Genomic DNA, 25,544 nt, shown 5'->3' on the forward strand with positions numbered 1-25,544 from the left:
AGGCAAACTTCTGGAAGGGAGTGAATTTGCACTATTCTCCAGTGAGCATCCAACATGCATATCCTCTGTTTGGAGCAGGGTGGGAACTCCTCACCTCAGAATTATGTGAGCATGTGCCCAATGACAGGCATCTCTCCAACTGAACAGTGGAACAGCAAGCTCCATTAGCACCACTAGCATGTCTGGAAGATCCCAATCAGGAATAAAGAGAAGATTCAGTGAAACTGCTTTTGGAAATGTGAATTAGAACCAACAATGGTTATGCCTAGGTCAGTTGCACTATAACCCAAACCCTGACCTGCAGGAACTATTCTCTCTCTACATACAGAGTTGAGAGTAGTACCCATGCTAGCACAACCACAGTTCTCTGAGAACAGCCTATCACCGATACAGAAACAAAGAAGGGGGTTCATGCTAGAGTTTTGTTAGAATTAAAATCCAATAGTGCCTATGCTGTGCTGAAGATATAAAATGCTATCTGAGTACTGATATTATTACATCCTGACCTACTGGCTTAAGAGAAAAAAAAAGTAGATACTTCAAGTCAGACTGAAGACTGAGCTTCAGGGTAAATGATGTCTAAAAGATGTTTTTATAGCTGTCTGTTTAAGAATTCTCCCCACAAACAGTCCTGTTGCAACGGTTCTGCTTCTCCATTAGTCTTCAGCTCTGCCTATAAATACAAATATCTTTATACTTGATGGGAATGCTCACCCTGAGAAATCTAGTTCTGCACCAAGGATTTCTTGGGCAGAGTTCCCTTTCAGGCCACACTTTCTCACTCCCTGCTTGGAAGGGAGTGATTTTGTCAAGTGTGATGCCCTTTGGACAATTAAAATACAGTGTCTGAAAAGCTCTAATGAAGGAGTGTTTTTTTCCAGTTCTCCTAGGATGGATTTCTCTGCTCATGCTAGAGTCATGTGGAAGGCAGGGAACTGAAAATTGGTGGGTGATGCTACAAGCGTTGCTGGGTTGTTGGCAAAAACTGTAAGTAGAGATCCAGTTAATTGTAAGCTATTTGGCACAAGGATTGTATCTTCATATTGGTTGGTACACCATCTAGCAAAAGGGTGCCCCAGGTCCTGGTTTGGGCCTCTTTGCACTAATGTAATACAATAATAATAATTAATAACAGAAGAAACAAAAATGCTGAACTGGCAGAGTAAAAGAGTTGTACTTGTTTAAAAAAAAAGAACACATTTTTAGATTATGAACCACCCATTAGATTATTAACAGAAATCAGTTGAAAAGTTTACTATTTGCAGTTTTACTCTATCTTTACTTTCTGAATCTCTCTCTTAATTTGGACAATGAAAATATACAAGTTAGTTTTATTTTTGTCTCTTACCAGTTTCTAGTCAATTTCACTTTCTGGTTCTCTCCCACTCACATAATGCTACAATGCCTATGTTAAAATACTGCAGAGGAATGTATATCATCTTACAAACTGTTTCTGCTAAGATTAGAATAAAAGAAGCAGAATTTTACAGAAATATTTCTACCAGTCTTAGATTTTTTAAAAACTGAATTTTACTAAACCTAAATTTGTGACCAAATTAGACCAGATGCTTTCTCAGTAAACAATCACTTCTCATCAAAAGACAAAATTATCAGAGTTTTATAACTGACACTAACTGTAGAAAGATGGGAATTCTTTGACCTGAGCAAAAGCCGCAATAGAGAAGAGCATAGTCCAAAAATCAGCATACAAAACACAAGATGAGCAAAAAAGCACTCCCTCTCCAACAGTCATAGTTACAATCCTTTGACTATTTTTTTGTGGGGGGAGGAGTGGAAATGAGGCAGCAGATAAGCATAAAATCAGATTCAGCAGGTTTGTCTGGGAAAATGAGGAAAGTAACCTACAATGCAAGTGTTTAAAACTAGAGCATCTATTCAGTGTGCTGCATGATGCAAAAATAAAAAGTCAACACCTCAGAAAGCATTTGATGCTACATTAGGTTTCTTGTCACTTAAATGTTAGTAATTACCACAAATAACTCTCCTGGCCATAGAAATTAAATCATCCACAACAGGCATCACTACTGTGAATCACTGAACCTCTCAAAGTATTCCTACATCTCAGACCGCTGAGATATTTGCCCCTATGGTCCAGAAGATTCAAGAAACGTGAAACTGAAAAGAAATAATATCACAGACCATGTTTCACTGCTTAGAGCAGTAGGAACAATTACAGAATAAAAATATTTTTAAAATTACAGTACTCTATCTATTTAATAAAACCACCCTGTCACCAAGTGATCTAGGCAACAAATGGTACCAATAGCAGATAATTAACAACAAAAGAATTTTAAAAGTCTAATGCCCATTTTTCATTTGTTATGTTGTCTGTTAATTTTTGCTATTCAATCAGCTGCGTAATTAAACCAGGCTGGTCAATTTTTCTTTCTGGTTGTCATGTACTAGCAAAGTGTCTGCCATTATGTATTAACAAAACACTTGCAACTGATTGGTCTGTGGAGCATATGCTGGTCATGTGGTGCTAGTTGTTCCAATCCTCTGCCTTTAAAGCTGCCCAAGTAGCAAAGAAACTGCACTCCTGCAGAAGCAAACCTAGCCATCTCCAATAAGGGCTGTGGCAGTCTTCAGAAGAGGAGGGAAGGGGAATTCACAGATGACAGTAGGACTAAAACCACCACCAGAATCTAAGTTAAGAGCTGTGAGTGAATACAGAGACAGGAGCTTCCTGACTGAGGTTGGGGGGGGGAGGCAGGGGGCAAGAAAGAATCACAAAGGATGTCCTGGGACACACCCAGGACACTTGTTAGGGCACAGGTGCAGGTTAGAACTAAGCTGTTCTGATCAGGTTCACAAGGTAATGGTGTTTTTCTTTAAAATATTTTCACTGAAATTAACAAACACATTATATTTGCTTTTTCAAATAACTTCCTGCCCACCTTAAAAATAAACAAAATTTGAACCTTATACCTGTTGACTGTGTCCTTTGAAGGTCAGCTCCAGCTAGGTTGACCCTGAATATTTTGGAGGAAGAAATCCTTAGGAGAATAACTAAAACAGATGAAGAACTTGAAGTTTATTCTACCTTTCGGCAGATTAGAATAGTTACTAACTAGTGCACTTTGTGTCAATATTTTGAACAATAATTGGAAAAAAAATGGTTATGGACTGTGAAACCTTAAATCATATTGACTGTGGGAAAGCTGGTATGTGGGGTGCGACACAAATAGCTGCAAGGTTAAACGATAAGCCTGCAGAACATTATGAGAATTGCAAAAGTATACATTATACAACTACATTTCCTCTAACAAAACTTCCACCTTAGAAAATTTTCAGAAACTAAGGATATTTAGGAGTAGTTCAACTCTAAGGTTGCTGTAGGAAATCAAAACTGCTATTGTCCTAAATTAGGAATTAAGGCTAGCCTCAACATTCCACCCCACTATGCTGCTGGCTAGTAAAGAGTATTGTTATAATGGTTGTTTTTAAGCAATAGGACATAACAAAACTTCAAATAAAATACAGAACCAACTCCACAAAAGAAAAGTAAAGGAAGAGGAAAAAAAAACTAGACTAGACTTAGCCCTGGTCTACATTACAAGTTTAAGTCGAATTTAGCAGCGTTAGATCGATGTAACCCTGCCCCTGTCCACACAACGAAGCCATTTTTGTCAACTTAAAGGGCTCTTAAAATCGATTTCTGTACTCCTCCACAATGAGGGAATTAGCGCTGAAATAGACATCGCCGGGCTGAATTTGGGGTAGCATGGATGCAATTCGACGGTATTGGCCTCCGGGAGCTATCCCAGAGCACTCCATTGTGACCGCTCTGGACAGCACTTTCAACTCAGATGCACTAGCCAAGTACACAGCAAAAGCCCCAGGAACTTTTGAATTTCATTTCCTGTTTGGCCAGCGTGGTGAGCTGATCAGCACAGGTGACCATGCAGTCCCAGAAACGCAAAAGAGTCCAGCATGGACCAAACAGGAGGCACTGGATCTGATCGCTGTCTGGGGAGACGAATCTGTGTTATCACAACTCTGTTCCAAAAGACAAAATGCCAAAACATTTGAAAAAATCTCCCAGGGCATGATGGAGAGAGGCTACAACAGGGACCCACAGCAACGCCGCGTGAAAATTAAGGAGCTCAGGCAAGCCTACCAAAAAACCAAAGAGGCAAACAGCCGCTCCAGGTCAGAGCCCCAGACATGCCACTTCTAAGATGAGCTGCATGCAATTCTGGGGGGGCCCCTACCACTACCCCACCCCTGTCTGTGGACACCTGCAAGGGGGGAAGTCTCATGCAACTGGGATGAGGATTTTGGGGACGAGGGAGATGAGGAGGATGAGGATAGCGCACAGCACACAAGCGGAGAAACCATTCTCCCCAACAGCCAAGAACTGTTTTATCACCCTGGAGCCAATACCCTCCCAACCCAACCCTCCCAAGGCGGGCTCATGGACCAGGAAGCCAGAGAAGGCACCTTTGGTGAGTGTACCTTTGTAAATATAATGCATGGTTTAAAAGCAAGCGTGTTTAATGATTAATTTGCCATGAAGACTTGGGATGCATTCACGGCCAGTACTGCCCCTCCTTTTAAATGGCCAACCGAATGGGAGCTTGGTATGGGAAAGGAGGGCGCTGCTGTTTGAAACCATTCCCACATATTATGAAGGTTGAAGAAGCTGAAAGACTGTGGCTTACCATGGCTGCCTGCAAGCCGAATTCTGTTGCCCGGCCCAGCGTGTGTGATCTCTCACACCAAACTGGCAGGCCCTCAATATAAGAGGCAAAATGCGACCTTGTAACGAAAGCACATATGCTATGTAATGTTAACAGCTTGGTTCACCGTGAAAGAGTCTACCCATTGTTCTCTAAAATGTGTCTTTTTAAATACTACTCTCCTTTTTTTTCCCTCCCACAGCTGCAAATGTTTCAACACTCCCCCTATCATCTCCGTCCCAGAGGCTAGCGCAGATAAGAAGGTGAAAAAAACGCACTTGCAATGAAATGTTCTCTGAGTTCATGCAGTCCTCCCGCAAAGAAAGAGCTCAGCAGAATGCGTGGAGGCAGACAATGTCAGAGTCCAGGAAAGCAGAAAATGAACACAAGGACAGAAGGAACAAACAAGATGAGAGGTGGCGGGAGCAAAAAGAGTGGTGGCGGGAGCAAGATGAGAGATGGCAGGATGCAATGCTGAGGCTACTGGGGGATCAAACTGATATGCTCTGGCATCTGGTGGAGCTGCAGGAAAGGCAGCAGGAGCACAAACCACCGCTGATGCCCCTGTGTAACCGCCCATCCTCCTCCCCAAGTTCCATAGCCTCCTCACCCAGACGCCGAAGAACGCGGGGTGGGGGAGCTCTGAGCATCCAACCACTCCACCCCAGAGGACTGCCCAAGCAACAGAAGGCTGGCATCCAATAAGTTTTGAAGTGCAGTGTGGCCTTGTCCTTCCCCTCCGCCACCCCGTGCTTCCCTCCTCCCCCACCCCTCCCGGGCTACCTTGGCAGTTATCCCCCCTATTTGTGTAATGAATTAATAAAGAATGCATGATTTTGAAACAATGATGACTTTATTGCCTCTGCAAGTGGTGATTGAAGGGGGGGGGCAGTTGGCTAACAAGGAAGTAGAGTGAACCAAGAGGGCAGGTTTTCATCAAGGAAAAAAACAGAACTGTCAAACCGAAGCCTGGCCAGTCACGAAACTGGTTTCAAAGCTTCTCTGATGCACAGCACGCCCTGCTGTGATCTTCTAATCGCCCTGGTGTCTGGCTGCCTGTAATCAGTGGCCAGGCAATTTGCCTCAACCTCCCACCCTGCCATAAACATCTCCCTATTACTCTCACAGATACTGTGGAGCACACAGCAAGTGGCAATAACAATTGGAATATTGGTTTCACTGAGGTCTAACCGAGTCAGTAAACTGCGCCAGCGCACTTTTACATGTCTAAATGCACATTCTACCACCATTCTGCAGTTGCGCAGCCTTTAGTTGAACAAGTCCTTACTACTGTCCAGGGTGCCTGTGTAAGGCTTCATGAGCCATGGCATTAAGGGGTAGGCTGGGTCCCCAAGGATAACTATAGGCATTTCAATGTTCCCAACAGTTATTTTCTAGTCTGGGAAGTAAGTTCATTCCTGCAGCTGTTCAAACAGACCAGAGTTCCTGAAGATGCGAGCGTCATGTACCTTTCCTGGCCATCCCATCCATGTTGATGTCAATGAAATGTCCCTTGTGATCCACCAGTGCTTGCAGCACCACTGAAAAGTACCCCTTGCGGTTTATGTACTGGCTGCCAAGGTGGTCCGGTCCAAAGATAAGGATATGCGTTCCGTCTATTGCCCCACCACAGTTAGGGAATCCCACTGCAGCAAAGCCATCCACTATGACCTGCACATTTCCCAGAGTCCTACCCTTTATAGCAGCAGCTCAGTGACTGCATTAGCTACTTGGATCACAGCAGCCCCCGCAGTAGGTTTACCCACTCCAAATTGATTCCCGACTGACTGGTAGCTGTCTGTCACTGCAAGCTTCCAGAGGGCTATCACCACTCGCTTTGTGAACTGTGAGGACTGCTCTCATCTTGGTATTCTTGCACTTCAGGGCAGGGGAAAGCAAGTCACAAAGTTCCATGAAAGTGCCCTTATGCATGCGAAAGTTTCGCAGCCACTGGGAATCATCCTAGACCTGCAACACTATGCGGTCCCACCAGTCTGTGCTTGTTTCACAGGCCCAGAATCGGCGTTCCACGACAGGAACCTGCCCCGTTACCACCATGATGTCCAAGTCCTCATCACTATCGTGATCACACTGTCGTCGCCTCCTTGCCTGCTTTTGCAGGTTCTGGTTCTGCACATACTGCAGGATAATGCACAAGGTGTTTACAATGCTCACAATAGCAGCAGTGAGCTGAGTGGGCTCCATGTTTGCCATGGTATGGCGTCTGCAGGAGAACAGAGTTGCAGCGGAAGCGGTGGATAACAACAGATGCCACGAAAATAGATATTTATACCAAACAACGAGAGGACTGCGAGGTGGATTCATGGCACCAGGAGAGCACAGTTGGAAACCGTGGAGGACAACGGTCAGCACCACACACATTTCCCGAGGAAGAACACACGTTCCTGGGAGCCCATGACAGACAACATGGAGAAATTCACTATTGAGACCCGAGCAGGAGAGCAGAGTTGCAGCGGTGGATGACGACGGGATAGATGAGAATAGATATTTATAAAGAACGATGAGAGGACCTGCGAGGTCGATTCGTGGCACCAGGAGAGCAGAGTTGCAGCAGAAGTGGTGGTTGGATGACGACGGTTAGCAGTCCTACTGCACCGTCTGCTGAAAGCAGTATGGCGTCTGCATGGAAAAAAGGCGCAAAACGATTGTCTGCCTTTGCTTTCATGGAGGTAGGGGCGACTGATGACATATACCCAAAACCACCCGCGATAATGTTTTTGCCCCATCAGGCATCGGGAGCTCAACCCAGAATTCCAATGGGCAGTGGAGACTGCAGGAACTGTGGGATAGCTACCCATAGTGCAACGCTCCGAAAGTCGACGCTAGCCATAGTACTGTGGACGCACTCCGCCGATTTAATGCGCTTAGTGGGGACACACACAATCGACTATATAAAATCGCTTCCTAAAAATCAACTTCTATAAATTTGACCTAGTTTCATAGTGTAGACATAGCCTTACAAGTTTTAACTATTATTTAGTTTATCATTGTTATTCTAATCCACAATACTTGAATAGGTATTTTCAGTAAATTCCTCAATTAAGGGACCCTATAATGGTAGATTAGATATATTTATATAAACTGAAAAGTAATAAGAGCATTGGCCAAGGCAAAATTACATTCCTCCCATCAGGAACCACATTCCTGAATCTCATTATTTATATGGGGAGATAAGGTTTGTTTTAGGGCTGTCGATTAACCACAATTAACTCATGCAATTAAGTCAAAACAATCACAGTCTTAATCGCACTATTAAACAGAATACCAATTGAAATTTAAATATTTTGGATTTTTTTTACATTTTCAAATATACTGATTTCTATTACAACACAGAATACAAAGTGTACAGTGCTTGCTTTATATTATTATCTTTTATTACAAATACGTACACTGTAAAAATGATAAAAGAAAATGTTTTTCAATTCACCTCATACAAGTACTGTAGTGCAATCTCCTTATTGTGGAAGTGCAACTTACAAATGTAGAATTTTTTTGTTACATAACTGCACTCAAAAACAAAACAATGTAAAACTTTTGGCTGAATAAGAAGTAGGCCTGAGTGGACTTGCAGGCTCTAAAGATTTACATTGTTTTCTTTTTGAACACAGTTTTTTTGTACCTAATTCTATATTTGTAAGTTAAACTTTCATGATAAAGAGATTGCACTACAGTACTTATATTAGGTGAATTGAAAAATACTATTTATTTTGATTTTTAAAGTGCACATATTTGTAATAAAAATAAAAAGTGAGCACTGTACACTTTGTATTCTATGTTGTAACTGAAATCAATATATTTGAAAATGCAGAAAATATCAAAAATATTTAAATAAATGGTATTTTATTATTGTTTAACAGCATGATTATTCTCAATTAATTTTTTGAACTGCGCAATTAATCATGATTAATTTTTTTACTCGCTTGACAGCCCTAGTTTGCTTGTTAGTTTTTTTTAATCAGACCTGAAAAACTTTAATAGTATCTATCTTTGTAAAGCATTTTGGGGTACAATATTTTTGTACAAATTGTCCTATAAATCAAGTCTTGTCACAAGAAAGCACAGAGCTCCTTAATACCAGCAACTGTAGGCAACCATACACTTGGAAAAATTAATTTTTTTAATGGACTCGTAAGTTTGTTTTATAAAGTAATAAAATAAGAAAGAGAAAACTCTTTCCAGTAAATTAACCTTTCATCTGGACAATAGTCCCTTTCTCTAATGGACAGTTAACCTAACACTGATTTTCAGGTTTCCTTTTGCTTTGTTACAGTACAAGCAATTTGTTATGGATCAGCAGATAGTTAGCTCTACTTTATGTTATAAAAGAAAGGAATTTCAGTGGTGCCAACTTCAAGCATTCAAAAATATGACTCAGGCTCCAAAACACAGAAGACTGGCTTGAAAAAAAAAAAAAAGTTAAATGATAAATGTTGGGGGTTTCCTGAACCTTTAGGGTGCATTTAAGTCATATTTTAAGGCTTTCCTCTGCATGCATTAGAACTAGAAATTTATTTTCTTTAAATGAAAACAGTTTCTCATGCAATCTTTTGATTCCAGCACCTGGGATTCTGAGAAACCAAATATTGCAAGACTCATGATAAAAAATGCAAGAATTAATGACACTGGAATTTTATTTTAAAAGCCTGGAGGAAAACTCAGACACATCTCCACTACACACTTTGGAAGTCTCCCTTCCATATTAGATTACGGACAAAAACTAATACTCTCTGTTTCTATTACTGTACCTTAAAAAATATTTGTCCATGCCCACATGAAAACTGTGTCCAGTATTGTTACTATCACCACAATTTCACATTTATTGAGAAAAGAAAACAAAGTCAAATAAAATACTCATAAGTGGGAGCATAAATTGTACATGAACATAAATATTTTTAAGAAGTATACAGCATATATCTTGAAAGGATAATAAAATAGGTATTTTAAAAATTGGAGAAGGAGTGTATTGAAGCATATAAAAAGAAAAGGACATAATATTCATTTAACTGCTCATATTGTACAAGCCTCAACAATAAGATCACAATTTCAGTAAATTCAGAGGAGATGATGGGGAATGGGCCCAGTCATTCTAGCTTGAGGATTGGAATTTTCTTTGATCTATCAGCAAAAATAAAGGTGAAAAATGATTGGGGGTGCAGGGAGAGCTGCCTCTTCTGAAACACTTAGCAGGGCAAGTTTACAGCCAGCTTTCATTGTATGTGTATTCTTGTGTGTGGAAAGTAGTTATTGTACTGAGGCCCGTCATTGCCCAGGTATATTAATCAGAACCTGCAGGAAAATCGGAATCAGACTGTGTAAATTTTGGCCCCTTCACCTGACCTTTCATTCTGTGTTACACTGTCCCTACTCCTTTCCCACACCCCACCCTTTCAATATACAGTAATCCATTTCCTCAGAACTGTAATCCCTTCACTTTTAACTCGTAAACCAGACAGCTTCACAGAGACTGAGACACTGCTTCATGAATCCATAACATATTTTGAATGTGTCCTCAAAATGTCCTCCTTTCTCGCAAGCTTATGAGGATCAACCCCACAGTACTCTCTGTCATTTAGATCAGAGAAACCCAAACTCCTACATAATAATATTGGTGCAAGGAAGTATCAAGGGGAGTATATACTGGAGAATTTTTTTTATAGGACTGGATTAGAGGGTTAATTCTGAACAGTTATGCAATGACAAGTATTAGCCAGCAAATATGTGAAATTCAGTAATATAAGAGGTTTTACTGTACCATGTAAAATACCATGTTATTACAAAAACCTTAATATAACAAGGGTAGGTGTACCAGAGACAGATATTATTTACTTTCTGAACTTTGTCTACAATGAAACAGTAAGATTTTGGCAAATAAATTTTAACCACAATTGAACAAGTAAAACAAAACTAAGTACATCTTTAGTAAGTGTATGTGTGACGGTCGGTGCCCCCCATAAGGCTTTATGGAAATATGCTTATGTATGTGTATATATATAACATAACTAGAATGTGTTGTATGCTACATAGGCCATGTAACATATCCCTGTAAAGGTCATGATCTACTGAATCTATTAATCCTATTTGTAGGCATGTATAATTTTTGTATTCGAAGTTATGAATATTGGCTGCATACTTGTTTGATTCTAAGTAGGCTGTAGTAAAGCAGTTGATCAACTTCCTGAGAAAGGACTATTCTCACTAAGTGCCCCATCAAGAAACACTTACGCCAACAATGAACTTGGAGACACCAATCCACATCTAGGCTTTCCCAGGAATGTGGCTTGGCTGGTAAGGAACTCAGTCATGCGTGGACAGGTGACTTGCCCAGGTGACTCCAATACTCCATTTTTTGCAGCTGGACTTTGCATAGGAGAGAGGAGGGGGTCTCCAACCATAAGAGAAAGTCTATTTAAGCCCAGGGGAGACCCCCTCTATTTGGTCTTCAGCTGGCTAAAGAGAGAGCCTCTCCACCCCCAAAAATACCTGAGAGAAACTGGAACAAAGGACAGTGACTGCAAGGGGTGTGAGTGATTGCTGGACCCAGACTAAAAGGAGATTAGTCTGTAAAAGGAAGCAGTCTGGAACTGGTAAGGATTTTATCTGCATTCAGTTGGATTAGACATAGACTGGCATGTTTTATTTTATTTTACTTGGTAATTCACTTTGTTCTGTCTGTCACTACTTGGAACCACTTAAATCCTACTTTCTGTATTTAATAAAATCACTTTTTACTTCTTAATTAACTCAGAGTATGTATTAATACCTGGGGGGGGAGGGGGGAAACAGCTGTGCATATATCTCTATCAGTGTTTTAGATGGCGAACAATTTATGAGTTTACCCTGTATAACCTTTATTGGGTTATTTGGGTTTTAGACACCATTGGGAGTTGGGCATCTGAGTGTTAGAGACAAGAACACTTCTGTGAGCTGCTTTCAGTTAAGTCTGCAGCTTTGGGGCAAGCAGTTCAGACCCTGGGTCTGTGTTGGAGCAGACGGGCGTGTCTGGCTCAGAAAGACAGGGTGCCGGGGTCCCGAGCTGGCAGGGAAAGCAGGGACAGAAGTACTCTTGGCACATCAGGTGGCAGCTCCCAAGGGGGTTTCTGTGATCCAACCCGTCACAGTGTGAAAACTGGAATATTAAAATCTAATGTTGGAAGGCACATTCTCAAAATCTGTCCAATAGCTGTGCACACAAACTCAGCTATGTACATGTCTTACATTCAGATATCACGTTTATTATATTAAAACTCTGAACAGAATGCATGCTTACCTTTCTGTCTCTTCATTTGGGGAAAGTTGCTGATTGTGGTTGCTTGAACTATTTCCACTACGATTTGATACCTAGTTTTAAGAGGGGAGAAAAAAAAGATAAAAGATGGTCTTTTATAAATTTGCTCTTCACATTGCACACTTTTAGAAGTAAAAATGTAGAACAAACTCACATTCCCATTCAGAGGGCAAGTATGTCTGGAAACAGAGTGGGAGAGGAGAATTCTCAAAGATGGAACAAACAAAAAATGAAAATCATTCAAAAAACCCAGCAATAATTTGGATGTCCCCTTGTCTCCACTGAAACCCTTGGGATACTGTATGACAGGTTCTTAAAAACTCAATACAATTAATGAAAGTGTAATACAAAACCATGGTCTTACAATTTAAAGGTGAAACAAAGTAATGTTGGCAAACAGAGTGAGACTGAATGTAATAAGCTTGGCAGAGTGGTGAAATTAAAAACATGTCTGAGGGAATAATTAAGACTTCATTGTAAAACAGACAGATTTCAGGAGAGAGTTCCATGTGCAATGGCCTCCTACAACAAAGGCAGACTTGTTCGCTGATGTAACATGCAATTGTAATATTCAAAGGGGAAGGAATTCAGGTAGCTGTAAGGATGATGCAGTCAGGGTCTGTATCTTTTAAGGCTTTAAAACCAAAATCCATTACTTTGTACAATGTCAATGTACAGAATGAGGTGTAGTAGACTCAAGGTTACTCAATCAACGAGTAAACTGCAAGTCCTTGAGAAACCCTGCTGAAAAGGGAAATACACTGTGCTGTCCAGGCATAATGAACAAATTCTGCTAAGAAAGAAGAGAATTCCCCCCCTCCCTCCCATCAGAGACAGACATGCTCAGAGTGGCAGAGTAAGGGAAGGGAAGGATGGGGTTTCCTCTACCATCCCTTTTCCTACCCCAGAAAAAGCAAAAGAGTAAGAACCACAGTTAACCAAAAAAAAAAAGCAGTCACTGAAAGTTATGTCCTTATAATTAATAACCTGGCTGCTTGGTCATTTGTCCCTGTTCCTGACCTGAGTTACACACAGACCTATATTTGAAGCTTGGGAGGTAGATACATTTGTACAGAAAGAAAAAACAAACTGCACACAGCAGCAGCAGTTGGAAGATAACATAGTTAAGTGGTGATATTTTTATTCAAGATATTTCTACTGTTCATTCATCTTTATGGCTTTCATAAACTCCTTGCTTCACTGAAACTTTAATTATTCTGTCACAGAGATATTCAACACTTTTCCTCTGAGCATATTAGTGAGGAGATGAGGATTAACTAATAGTTTCTGAACTTTTCTAACATTCTCAGAAAATGTGCCTAACCAGTTTTTATGGCTACTGTAAATTTACGCATACGTTTGTTTTTGAACACCTTCCATACTGCATTGGACTTTTTCTGCCATTACTTTATCTCAGTTGATTTCACTCAACAGCACATGCTTTTCAAAATACCTATGAGGAAGAATGGCCCACTGGTCACTGTGCTAGCCTGGGACTAGAGTAAATTCCTTGCTAGAACACAGACTTCCTGTGACACCTGGGAAAGTCACTTAGTCTCTCTTTGTGCCTCAGCTCCTCCTCTGTAAAAATGGAGGTAGTAGCACTTCTCTACCACACAGGGGTGTGGTGAGTATAACTACATTAAGCAGTGTGAGTGCTCAGATGCTATGGTAAAAGGCAGCCAAATTAGTACCACAGATAATTTATCTGGGTAATTGGGAACCAAGTATGTTATTTTTTTCTTGCCACTCTAGTCCTAACTATTAGAATTGCTATGATGCCTAGAATATCTAAGCTGTGAAAGCATTTAAGCAATCCTAATAGGACTAAAATGGCGAGAAAAAAAATAAATTATCTGGGTTACTGGAAATAAAATAAACTAATGCATAAGTGAGTCAATTATTTTTCAGTTCTTTTTAGCTTACTCCATTTCATTTTTTTTTTTTTTAAAGAGCTGCACATGTTGTAAACTGTGTGATCACAGGCTCATGTTGTTGGTACCCCTGTCTTTCCCTGCGCCAATCCCCTTCCCCTACTGTTTGTTATCCTTACTCTTCTCATCACTTCTAAAGCAAGAAAATAAGCTTTGTGGCAGGGCTGTAGTCTATGTTTTACCATGAAGCATCTAGTAACCCGTGGTGCTACACAAATAAAATAACAATTGTGATACTGCGCTACCTTCATCACAGCTGCTAATCAGAGGGAAAATTAACCATCAGCTTCCTCCCTTTATCATCTTTCATTCTCAGCCACTTCTAGTTCGTTCAACCTCTTTATCTCACACAAACTTATGGCACTATATAAAACTACTACCTATGGTTTCAGACCTCATATGTAAGGATTCTCCTTTCCTTCCCTATTCTCTGCAATCTCATTCAACTTTCCACAGGACCTTAAATTTGGGGAGAAGGGAAGTTCAAGGATTGTGGGTCACATTGTTGTGATCCCACTGTATGTATATATTTTGTATTTTCTCTTAAGGTTTTCACATCCTTATGAAGAAAATTTATCTGTAAGACCCTTTTCCTTGATGAAAGGAAATAAGGACATAAATATTTTAACTACTTCACAAAAACAGGAGTCAAAACTTTCCCCAAAATAACAAAGCAGCACTGGAAGGTAGCTATCCTTCAAAGTCACATGATCTTTTGCTCTGGAAACCTTCAATATTTCATACCCAGTGCAGAAGCCCAAGGAAGGTATTCCAGTTCTCCAGCAGATATAGGTAGATGGATGAAAAGGTAATCAAGACAGTTAAGTCCAAAGCTGACCGTGAAGCATTACAAAGGGATCTCACAAAACTGCGTGACTGGGCAACAAAACGGCAGATGAAATTCAATGTTGATAAGTGCAAAGTAATCCACACTGGAAAATATGATTTTAAAAAATAAAAATAAAAAAAAAAATCAGATTTTTTTTTATTTAAATTGGATTTTTTTGATAAAATGCTTTTTGAGGAAAAAATCTAAAGATAGCTTTAATTAAGATACATTATAGCTCAAAGATATCATCATGGAATAGGGATTATAAATTCTAATTCTATAGTATGAGACAATATATTCATGTAATGTTTAAGAAAAGTTTTGTAAATGAGTTCCAACAGTTCGTGAATTAGGGACCCAATCTTATGGGGTTCCAGGGGCTTCTGTATAGATCAGGGGTCAGCAACCTTTCAGAAGCGGTGTGCCGAGACTTCATTTATTCACTCTAATTTAAGGTTTCGTGTGCCAGTAATACATTTTAACGTTTTTAGAAGGTCTCTTTCTATAAGTCTATAATTAGGGTTACCATACGTCCGGATTTTCCCGGACATGTCCGGCTTTTGGGGGCTCAAATCCCCGTCCGGGGGGAAATCCCCAAAAGCCGGGCATGTCCGGGAAAATCGGGAGGGAGGGAGGGCTCGGCCGGGGTCGTGGGGCCGGGGGCATGGTGCCGGGCCGGGCTGGGCACGGGGCCGGGTGGGGAGCTGGGGGCGCGGTGCCGGGCCGGGGGCCGGGAGCCGGGCCGGGCCCGCGGGGCCAGGAGCCGGGCCGGGCCCGCGGGGCCGGGCCACCGGGGGGTGCGCTGGGCCGCGGGGCCGGGCCGCCGGGGGGCCGGGCTGGGAGCCGGTCCGGGGTCGCGGGGCCTGGCCGCTGGGGGGTGCGCCGGGCCGCCGGGGGCCGGCAGTGCTGGGCGGGCCGGGGGTGGTCGGCCGGGGCCGGCACCCCAGGACCCGAGCCGACCCAGGCTGGAGCCGCCGGGGGGGCCAGCCTGAGCCGCGCCTCCTCCCCCCACACACCCCGCTTACCTGCTTCAGGCTTCCCGCGAATTAAATGTTCGCGGGAAGCAGGGGAGGGGGCGGAGACTTTGGGGAGGGGGCGGAGTTGGGGCGGGGGCGGGGCTGGGGCCAGGGCCCCGTGGAGTGTCCTCCTTTCGGAGGCACAAAATATGGTAACCCTACTATAATATATAACTAAACTATTGTTGTATGTAAAGTAAATAAGATTTTTAAAATGTTTAAGAAGCTTCATTTAAAATTAAATTAAAATGCAGAGCCTCCCGGACCAGTGGCCAGGGCCCGGGCAGTGTGAGTGCCACTGAAAATCAGCTCGTGTACCGCCTTCAGCAAATGTGCCATAGATTGCCTACCCCTGTTTGAGCAGCATATTCCAGAAGTCTTGAGGTCTTTCTGAGTGTAGCCCTCATTGATTTGAGATCTACCATACCATTCTCTCACTAGAAGGGAAAGCCTACGGCCTGTTGCCATTATAAAGGAGACCTAGTTTGGGAATACTTGAATGAAGTTCCTCTACCTGTGGGTAAGACAGGCATGTGTGCAAAATGCAAACAGTGCAACAAAGAAATGCAAGGCCTGGTTGCCAGAATGAAACAACATCACGAGAAGTGTTCCTTCTCAGGAGGAAGCTGCGTTGAAGATGATGAAAGGAACATGTCTGAACATGCAGGATCTTCAGGTTGGTAAACCTTTTTTTATTTCATACTTCTTTCTTAAGGACTGCCTGTCTTCCTTCTGGATTATTCTTGAATTCTCATGTTTGAGCAAAAAATATTGTTGTTACTCTATGGTACTATCATTTTAGATGCAGTTGATATAAAAAATAAATAGCTGAAATAGGCAGATCTTCCTTTTACAATTTCACCTTTAAAGTAGTATTGAGTGTCAGTGAATGCACTGAGTAATACTAAATGACCACAATGGTAATAATAATTAAATAACTGCATTGACTTATTTTGTCTAGGAGAATACATCCTCAACATACAGGATTCTGAAGACTATCCACTTTCAAGATCACCATCATTTTCTATAGTTTCAGCGTTATCTGGCAATGACAGTGTTTCAGTCACATCATGTATGTCACATGTATACATGTCATTCTAGGACAAGGAATGAAGAGTGTCCTCCAACTAAAATTATGGGATACAGGAAATTTTAGGTGAGCAGAATGCTATTACCCAGATTGGAATTTGACCAGGAAACCAGGGTTGATACCCATATGCCAGAGATTTATTTGTTAGAGGGAGGTAATCAGAAAAATTCTCAGCACTACAAAGTAACTTATTCCCAGTTGAAAGCATTCAAGAGCTTATTTTCCCTTCTCCTCCATACTTTCCTGTGGTTTATTAGCTAAATATACCATGAAATGTCGTTTACTTTGTTCATCCACAGACACACCTTTGTGTGGTTTCCCCAACCTCAACCCTTAGAACATTCACAGACAAATCACTACCCTACTCTGAAAAATGTACCACTGAATCTTTATCTGGCCACAAGAGTCTCTTCCACAGGTGCTCATACACCACGGGAATGGGGACAGACAGATAAATTAAACATAGCAAGGAGACTGCACTTCCAGCAGCACAGTGCTACTCGGCCACCAAGCTGGGATACTGGTATTACACAGATCCTGAGGAAACAGTATCACCTGCTGAATCACAAACACCATGTCCCTGCAAGAATCCTGAGATTTTCCTGAAGGCTTCCCATTCAAGTTCTGATCAGACCCAACATTGCTTGGGGCTTACGATATCACAGCTCGAGGTAAGTCCACCACGCTATAGACTGGAAAGTGAACATAATGATACAAATGTAGCCAAAAAACACAGTACTTCATACAGTGAGTTTGCCTTCCGATATTACAATTTAAAGGGACCTAGAGGCCTAGTAAGAGAATACAGTGCACATTAATTGTACCAGAACAACAAAAAAAGGGTTACGTTTCAACTGAAGCAAGCAGCTCCATTAGTGTTATTACTCTAATAAACCTCATGTCTATTTAGGTTTCCAACAGTCTAATAAGGGGTAATTTATACTGTCAGTAGCACAGCATGCTGGCCTGGAGTAAAGAGCAAATTTTACAGCAGATGAACAATATGTAGCCAAGCAACAAAATCATTTCACTCTCTCACCTAATGCATTTTCCTCTTTGGAAAATATATGTTGTTTCAGAGCAGGGTGTGGAAATGAAGCGAGAACAAAAAAGAAAAGCTACTTATTCAGCCCCAAGCACATGGACTGATGGGGATGGATCTAACAGGAGGTGCGTTCAGTAGTCACAAATCAGGACCCACGCCCTCATGGCAACCGCTTCTGCAGTGTTCCAACACTTTAATGCTCTCACGTTGGCTCTGCTATGAAGATAAGAGAGAGAGGAAGGATGATTCAGTGGTTAGGATGCTGGCCTGGGAAGTTGGGAGACCCAGGTTCTATTTTCTACTCGTCCAAGTGCTTCCTGTGTGACCTGGGGCAAACAGCTTAGTCTCTCTGTGCGACAGTTATCTCTGCATCTGTACAATGGAGATAACAGTGCTTCCTTACCAGGGGGCCACAGAAGTACCCAGGATAGCCAGACAGCCTGCCCTGGGACTGCTCCCTAACACCACAGTCTCCATCCCACGCTCATCCTCAGTTGCTGCCAAATCTCCTTGCTCACCTCCACTTTTGATCACTGCCCAGAAACAGACACACTAGTTCTTCTTCCCCTGAAGAGGATTCTCTGGACACAGGAAGATACAGCTGCCTTTGCTGGATCCTTCGGCAACCATCCTCCACCTTCCTGAAGCCACTGCTACAAGGTGTACGGTGTGTGTCTGGAGGAACTCCCAGGAATCCCAGCAGAGAAAGGAATTGGGAGAGGAACCCCCTGAATATGACAGCCCTATTGGAGAAGAGGGGGAATCCCTTCGAGAAACCCAGCATGAGGGGTGTGTGCATGTGTACAGCAAGCAAATGGGTGCCTGTGTGCAGAGAGCGGATTAACTCTGCCTCTCTAGACATTCCATTTCCCCACAAGCTTGGCCCTACTATTGGGTCAAGCAGTGTATTTGACCAGTAGGACCATATCCTCTGGAGGCTTCGCCTCTTGTGCATTTATAACCCCGCTTTAGTCTTTTCAAAGTAATGCTTCCATTCACTGTGGTTGTCACATGACAACTATGTCTTTATCTTAAGCAGACTGTGTTTGCTCACTCAATGGAAATGGCAGAGAGAATCTAAAGCACAAACAAAAACGACTAGCTCCAGCTATAGGAGCACCACTGCAAGTGCAGAAGAAAAGATGTGCTACCCAATATTAAACAAAAGTAATTCAGAAAAAATACATCCAGTTAGGGCAGAAAAGGGTGCAAGAACCACAGGAAAGGGGAGATAATCAACAACAACATGCTTAGACAGAGGAGGTCTGTAGCACTGAGTGTCCATGACCACACATTTTATTCCAGGCATCTAAGAGTTCTACAGGGTATTGCTGAGCTGGTGAAGCCCAGTTAATTGCAGACTGCATGACTGCTGCCAGTCGGTGACTGGGCAACATCCTATCCTGACCTTGAATCTGAGCTCTGAAGATAGACATGCTGGGACTTTGCTTCTGAGACATACAACATGACCAAAAAGACCAGCCAGCAGCAGCCAATGATTATTTCAGTACTCTGGTGGCCAGTTCTCACTGATACATCCCTATTACTGATAAAGTCAAACCATCTTATACCAGTAGCTGTCATGGACAATGCATATGAAATGCATCCAGCCTCCTGATGTCTTGTTTTAAGCAACATCCATTATTTCAGATTCATATAAAAGAATCAAAAGTATGCAGGTTTGATAAATCCGTACTTTTGTACAGTTTCACTTTTTTTGGCCACCAGACCCTATGCATGTCCTTCACGGCTAAGACATCTAAACGAACTCTCCTTGGGATGTCTGGCTGGCTGCACCCATCAGATGATAGGCTGGCTGCCTACATAGATGAAATCATCCACTGCTTCCACAGTTTGTCTGGAAGCACATAACTTGTATCAAAAATTTTGCACTGACATTCAGGATTTCTGTTTTTGTCCAAGAAACTCATAATCCAAGGGCAGCTGCCACATGCTGGAAGCTCCCTGGTGCATCTTTGAGACCATCTGAATCCTGACCAAAGAAGACAACATCATCCGCATAATCCAGGTCAATAAAAGAGGTTAAATCAATGGTTATACCAACATTTGCAGAGATATGCTCAATGAGCCAATCCATTGCACAGCAGAACAGGGCTGGGTCCAGGACTCATCCCTGTTTCACCCCAGATCTACTGTGACACCTGTCAGTTCTATGGGTCCCCCAATTTATTCATGCTCTGAGTCATTATGCAGATCTTGAATTAGCATCAGAAGGATGTCGGGAACACTGATGCCCCGTAAGGCCTTCCACAAGGCAGTTCTAGTGACAGAATCGAAGGCTACCTTTAAGACTACATATGCTGCTGTCAAAGGCCAGTTACATTCATAATGGATCTCAGAAAAAAGACAAGAGTAAGTATAGCATCCATTGTAGGTCTCCACAAAAAGAACAGGAGTACTTGTGGCACCTTAGAGACTAACAAATTTATTAGAGCATAAGCTTTCGTGGGCTACACGAAAGCTTATGCTCTAATAAATTTGTTAGTCTCTAAGGTGCCACAAGTACTCCTGTTCTTTTTGAGGATACAAACTAACATGGCTGCTACTCTGAAACCTGTAGGTCTCCAGGCAGTGAAGCACTATTGCTCTAAGCAATGGTATTTCACAAGGAAAGGCTGGACCCAGGTGAGTAGGACACATGCAAAGACTTTTCCAGGGAGAGAGAGTAAAGTTATTGGCCTATAGCTACAATATTCAGTGCATGGCCTTTCCCCTTACAGAGCGGGATAATGATCCCTTCCTCCCACTCCGCTGGTACCTTTCCAGTAGTCCAAAACTGGACAAAAAGTTGGCGTAATGGGCTCATTGGTATACTTTAAAAGTTTGGGTGTTATGCTGTTAGGTCCAGCAGCATGTCCACTTCGCAGTTTCTACATGGCTGAGCAAATCTCTTCTAACACAGGTCATCTCCACAAGTTTCAGGGCCAGGGATTGCATCTATTGCTAATGCATACAGATCTGGAGATTGAGTTGCTTCAGGATAGTTACATGTGGACTCATAATATTCTTTCCATCTTTGCAGGACTATTTGTTGCGTTAACCTAGTTTTACCATCAGCCTTGTTCATTGGCGTAGTCAGAGAATCACTTGCAGGCTACAAGTTGTGACAATTGGTTTAAAAATTTGAGCATTAAAAAAAAAGATTCTTGGCAATGATGACAGTGATGACACCCTTAGGAAACTTGCTAATTCTTGGTAGGAGGACACCTGGGAATTGGCTTATTTCCGACACCTGGAGGTACTGATACACAGCACCACACTGGGAAAGACATCTGGCCACTGGAAGGTGTGACAGGTTGCAACACTAAAAAGGCCAGAAACGCAGCCTGACATCCTCCACAATGCCAGGAACACCATGCAATTCCAACATAATCCATTTACCCTTACTGTTGGTTCCCAACTCTTTCCTCAAGACAGAAAGCAACAAGAGGGAGGCATATCAGATGGGGAAGAACTAACATGAAACCTGGAATAGGCATTTGTTCTAGGCAAGTGGGAGACTGCTGGCCCTTTCTGGGGATCCCTCTTCTGGTGCTTAAAAGCAGGTTAGGAATATGGGAATTATCTTGCATCATGGAGGAAGAGAGAAGGAATAGGTGAAAAGAGAAGCCCTGCTCCAAGTTTTGAGAAGGAGAGGGAGAGAAAAAAATTGGGAGGTATTAAAGATGAATATTACATAGATGCCTTGGTATCACAGCACAGAACACTAAGAAAGGGAATATTCATTCCATATAAGATCTTATTATTTATTTAGTTCTATAAGAGTTAATGGATGGCCTCCAAACTCAGAACCTGAGATATATTCAAGAGGGAATGACTGGGAGCCATCTGCCTCTAAGAATTCCTCAAAATCTCCTAGGGGGTCATCACACACACTACAGCCCAGCCCCTAAATGTCACATTACAGAATCGGCCAGCCCAAAAGGAAGTACTTGATGTATTTGTTAGAGATGCAGTTTACTAAGACGACATTACTTAATAATGGAAGTCAACACATTATTTCTCTCTGACTCCTTTGATCAGGGCATGCTGTGTGGAAGGTTCCTATATGTCTTTAAATAATTGAGGAGACTTTAATATACACCAGCCAGTTATAATGGAATAATTTTAATATTTCCTGCTGACTAAAGGGAAAGCAGCTTATTTTGGAGCTTTATTAAATGTTAAGGCTTATATTTCCTCTCTGCGCGTCACTGAAATCACACTTCACTCAGGTCTCAGCAATGGACTGGCAGGAGAAGCATGCTTAGTTTTGAACATTCTATAATTGAACATTGGATACCTTAGTTGTTTCAGGAATTCAACGTCAGAGTTGCTGTTAATGAGCTTGATGAACTCCTCATAAGAAGGAGCATATGTGTAGGCTTTCTTGTGATGCTCATTCACCTGTTCTCTGTACTCCATCTGACTGAGCAGCATTTGGTTGACATAATCTGGATCACTCAGCAGCTCCACCATTGGCTTCAGTACTGGGAGAAGAAATTTAAGAACAAAATCATTGTGCAAAAGAGCAAATGTCATCTTCAAACAAACACAAACTCAGTGTAACATTTTGGACACAAATTGAAACAAAGCAGGTTGATAAAATTCCAAGGAATTACTATGTAATTCCCAGATTACATAGTGTATCACTCATTTTAGACTGAAGTTTACCCTTTTCCTAAACTTTTTATTTTCTCTATTCATTACTGTAAACTGTCATTGAGATTCAGGAAACTGGAAATCCAGGTTATTAAAAAGTTTACACATGTCAAAGCAGCTGAACCTAAATTGCAACATTTCCAGTGTCTGTTTCTGCTCTTCTTCCTGTGTATCTCAGAGAACGTTACACATTAGAGCCTAGGAAGGTGCAGAACTATGAATTAAAAAGAACTGTACTATATGGAGATTACTTGGGACTTTGCAGCATCAAAAATTGTTCCCAACTCCAAATTCAAAAAAGGTCAGAGTGATTAGTGGTTTTGTCATCCAATTAAAAGTGCATTTTATAAAAAGAACTAACATTCTTAATAAATAAATGGATAGTTATTGGGTTTTTTTTTAAGATTTTATATCATGCTTCAGTCATGTTCACATCCTTAGTCTAGAATTCCACTTATCTGAATGAGGTATAACAGTCTAGGACCACTCAAATGCTCTCCAGAAGGTCACTCCAGCATAGAAGGCTAAAGGTTTGGTTTCCTCTAGGACAGAATAAGAGGATGGAATGGCTCCTTGCTGCAAGGTGCCGAGCACTCTGACCCTGATACAGGAAAGCACTTAAGTATGGGCTTAATTTTGAGCAGGCGAGTAGCCCTATTGACTTCATGTGCTTAAACACATAATGAAATGCCTTGCTAAATCAGCACAATAGAGCTCAGTGCCTTATCCTTAATTAGCTAATGCTATGAATTTTTAAGTGTCTCATGTATGTCTATAAGATACTAACTGTACCAGTCTCTGCATGTGCAGGTTGTGACAGAAGTTTAATTTTAGAACTTAAAATGTGATATCAATACAAGTATAAACAGTTTGTAATCTCAGTACTGTAGTAGGTAAGTCATTAATTATCTCTGATCTATAATCTACCTTTTGTTGCAAGTATGTCTGCAAGGACTATGCGCAAGCTGAGAGACTGGGAATCCTTTGAGGGTAGGAGACAATACACCAGAATTTGAGAACATGATTGCAGGAATCTTACTTCTTCGTCAGAGTTCCTCAAGCATGGATGAAGTAAAAATGGCCTTGGCTGCTCCTCCTGCCTATTAAAAAAGGTACCAGAATTTCAGTTGAAATTACAATACATCTTTAGTCATTACTTACTATATCAGAATGTATAAAATATCAGGGACATAATGTTCAGCAAAGAAACATTTTAAACAGAAACTATGCTTCATCTATTGTTTATTTGTAATTATATTAAGAAGAGCCTACATTTGCCCCATTTCAATCCCTCACCCTATCTTTTCTCTATACCTGTACAAATAGAAACACATTTTTAAACCACAGCCGTATAGAATAAGCTATTATTGTTCTGAGCACACCCCAAGGGAGAAGGTTGAATAAAAAGCTTGTTTTCTAGTCACTTCCCTTGACATACATGGAACCTAATCCATTTTTTCCAAAATAATTGAGAAGGCAAAGTATTGAGATGCAAACATACCCTTCTACTGCAGACTAATTAATAGGCTTGTATTATAATTGTATGACTATTTAAGCAGGGGACTGAATATTACTGAGAAATGGATTTAGCTGTGACACTGAAGGTGGAACAGATGTGGTCTTCTACATCTGTGATCAACTACTGAATTGTCACTCAAAAAACTGCCGGCCTCTTTATTCTGACTTTTTGTAGAAAATAACAAACAAGGAAAGGTCAAGTGAATTCTCCCAGACAAAGAATCACTGAATAGCTAGATGACTGAGAATTTTCAACATTAGCAGACAATATTAACTAGTGGAAAAAACAAACAAACAAACAAGTGTGGGATGTATGAAGAATGTGATAGAAAATACTAAAAAATGTTATGATGCCATTAAATAAATCACTGGAACTCCCTCATCTGGAACACTGTAGTTCTGAGCACCTTGTCTTAAACCGGTCAGCAGAAGCAAAATGGGCTCAAGAAACAGGGAATGCAAAATTAGCCATGGGGAAACTTCCATACGAGAAGAGATATGAAAGACTGGGTCTGTTTAGTTCTAAGAGGAGACAAATGAAAGGGGGACATGGTAGAGGTATATAAAATATTGAATGATATTGAGAAGGTAAACAGGGACTCCTATTTACCTTCTCTCAGAATACCAGGACAAGGGGAAACAAAATTGAAAGGCAAATTTTAAAACTGACAAAAAGATGAAAGTGCATGGTTCTTCTGTGGAACTCATTGCCACTAGATATCATTGAGCCCAAAAGTATAGTACAATTAAAACATGGAGAGCATGAGAGAACATCCACAGTTACAATACACAGGATCATTTCTATTTTAATACAGCATAAATTCTCATGCTTCGTGGTCTAAACCAAAGACTTTACTGATGAAAGTTTAGGTGAAATATTCCCTATGGGCAGGTTATTCCATAATTCTCCAATAACAGGTTTCTTACACCTTCCTCTGAAGCATCTGGTGCTGGCCACTTTTAGGGTATATGTAGACTACAGCGGGGAGCGTGGTTCCCAGCTCAGGTAGACAATAGCAATGTAGCCCAGGGGAGCATGAGCAAGATCTCAGATGAGCTGCCTGAAGTACAAACCCACCCAGAACCCCATGGTACGCACTCGGATGGCTAACCCAAACTGTCACACATGCTGCCTCTGGCTATACTGCTATTTTTAGTGCATCTGTCTACCAGAGCTGGGAAGCACACTCCCTGCTATAGTGTAGACATACCCTTAGATACAGGACACTGGACTCGATGGACCACTGCTTTGATGAGGTATGGCAATTCCTATGTTCCTAAATGGAAACATCATTTCCATCACCCTTATAGGTCTACTAGAGAGAACAAGTACATAAAGAACATTCTGCTCAGCATGGAACAATCTTTTATAGATTAAACCTTATGCCTGAGAAGTAGTTATAAAAACAACATTAAATGAACATTATTGTAGAGAATAACT

At 41.5% G+C, this 25,544-nt stretch overlaps 1 protein-coding gene across 2 annotated transcripts in view; it reads right to left on the reverse strand.

Moving 5' to 3' along the window:
* Positions 1 to 25,544, reverse strand: part of SNX25 (sorting nexin 25) — a 163,800-nt gene that overhangs the window by 85,579 nt on the left and 52,677 nt on the right. For both annotated transcript variants that reach the window (XM_054030211.1, XM_054030210.1), the window contains exons 4-6: positions 23,513 to 23,685; positions 22,227 to 22,413; positions 11,992 to 12,062 (exon numbers count right to left, since the gene is read on the reverse strand). In XM_054030211.1, coding sequence (XP_053886186.1) covers positions 11,992 to 12,062; positions 22,227 to 22,413; positions 23,513 to 23,685 — 431 coding nt within the window. The remainder of the gene's footprint in view (positions 1 to 11,991; positions 12,063 to 22,226; positions 22,414 to 23,512; positions 23,686 to 25,544) is intronic.

The sequence above is a fragment of the Malaclemys terrapin genome, chromosome 5, assembly GCF_027887155.1.
Source record: "Malaclemys terrapin pileata isolate rMalTer1 chromosome 5, rMalTer1.hap1, whole genome shotgun sequence".
Lineage (NCBI taxonomy): Eukaryota > Metazoa > Chordata > Testudines > Emydidae > Malaclemys > Malaclemys terrapin.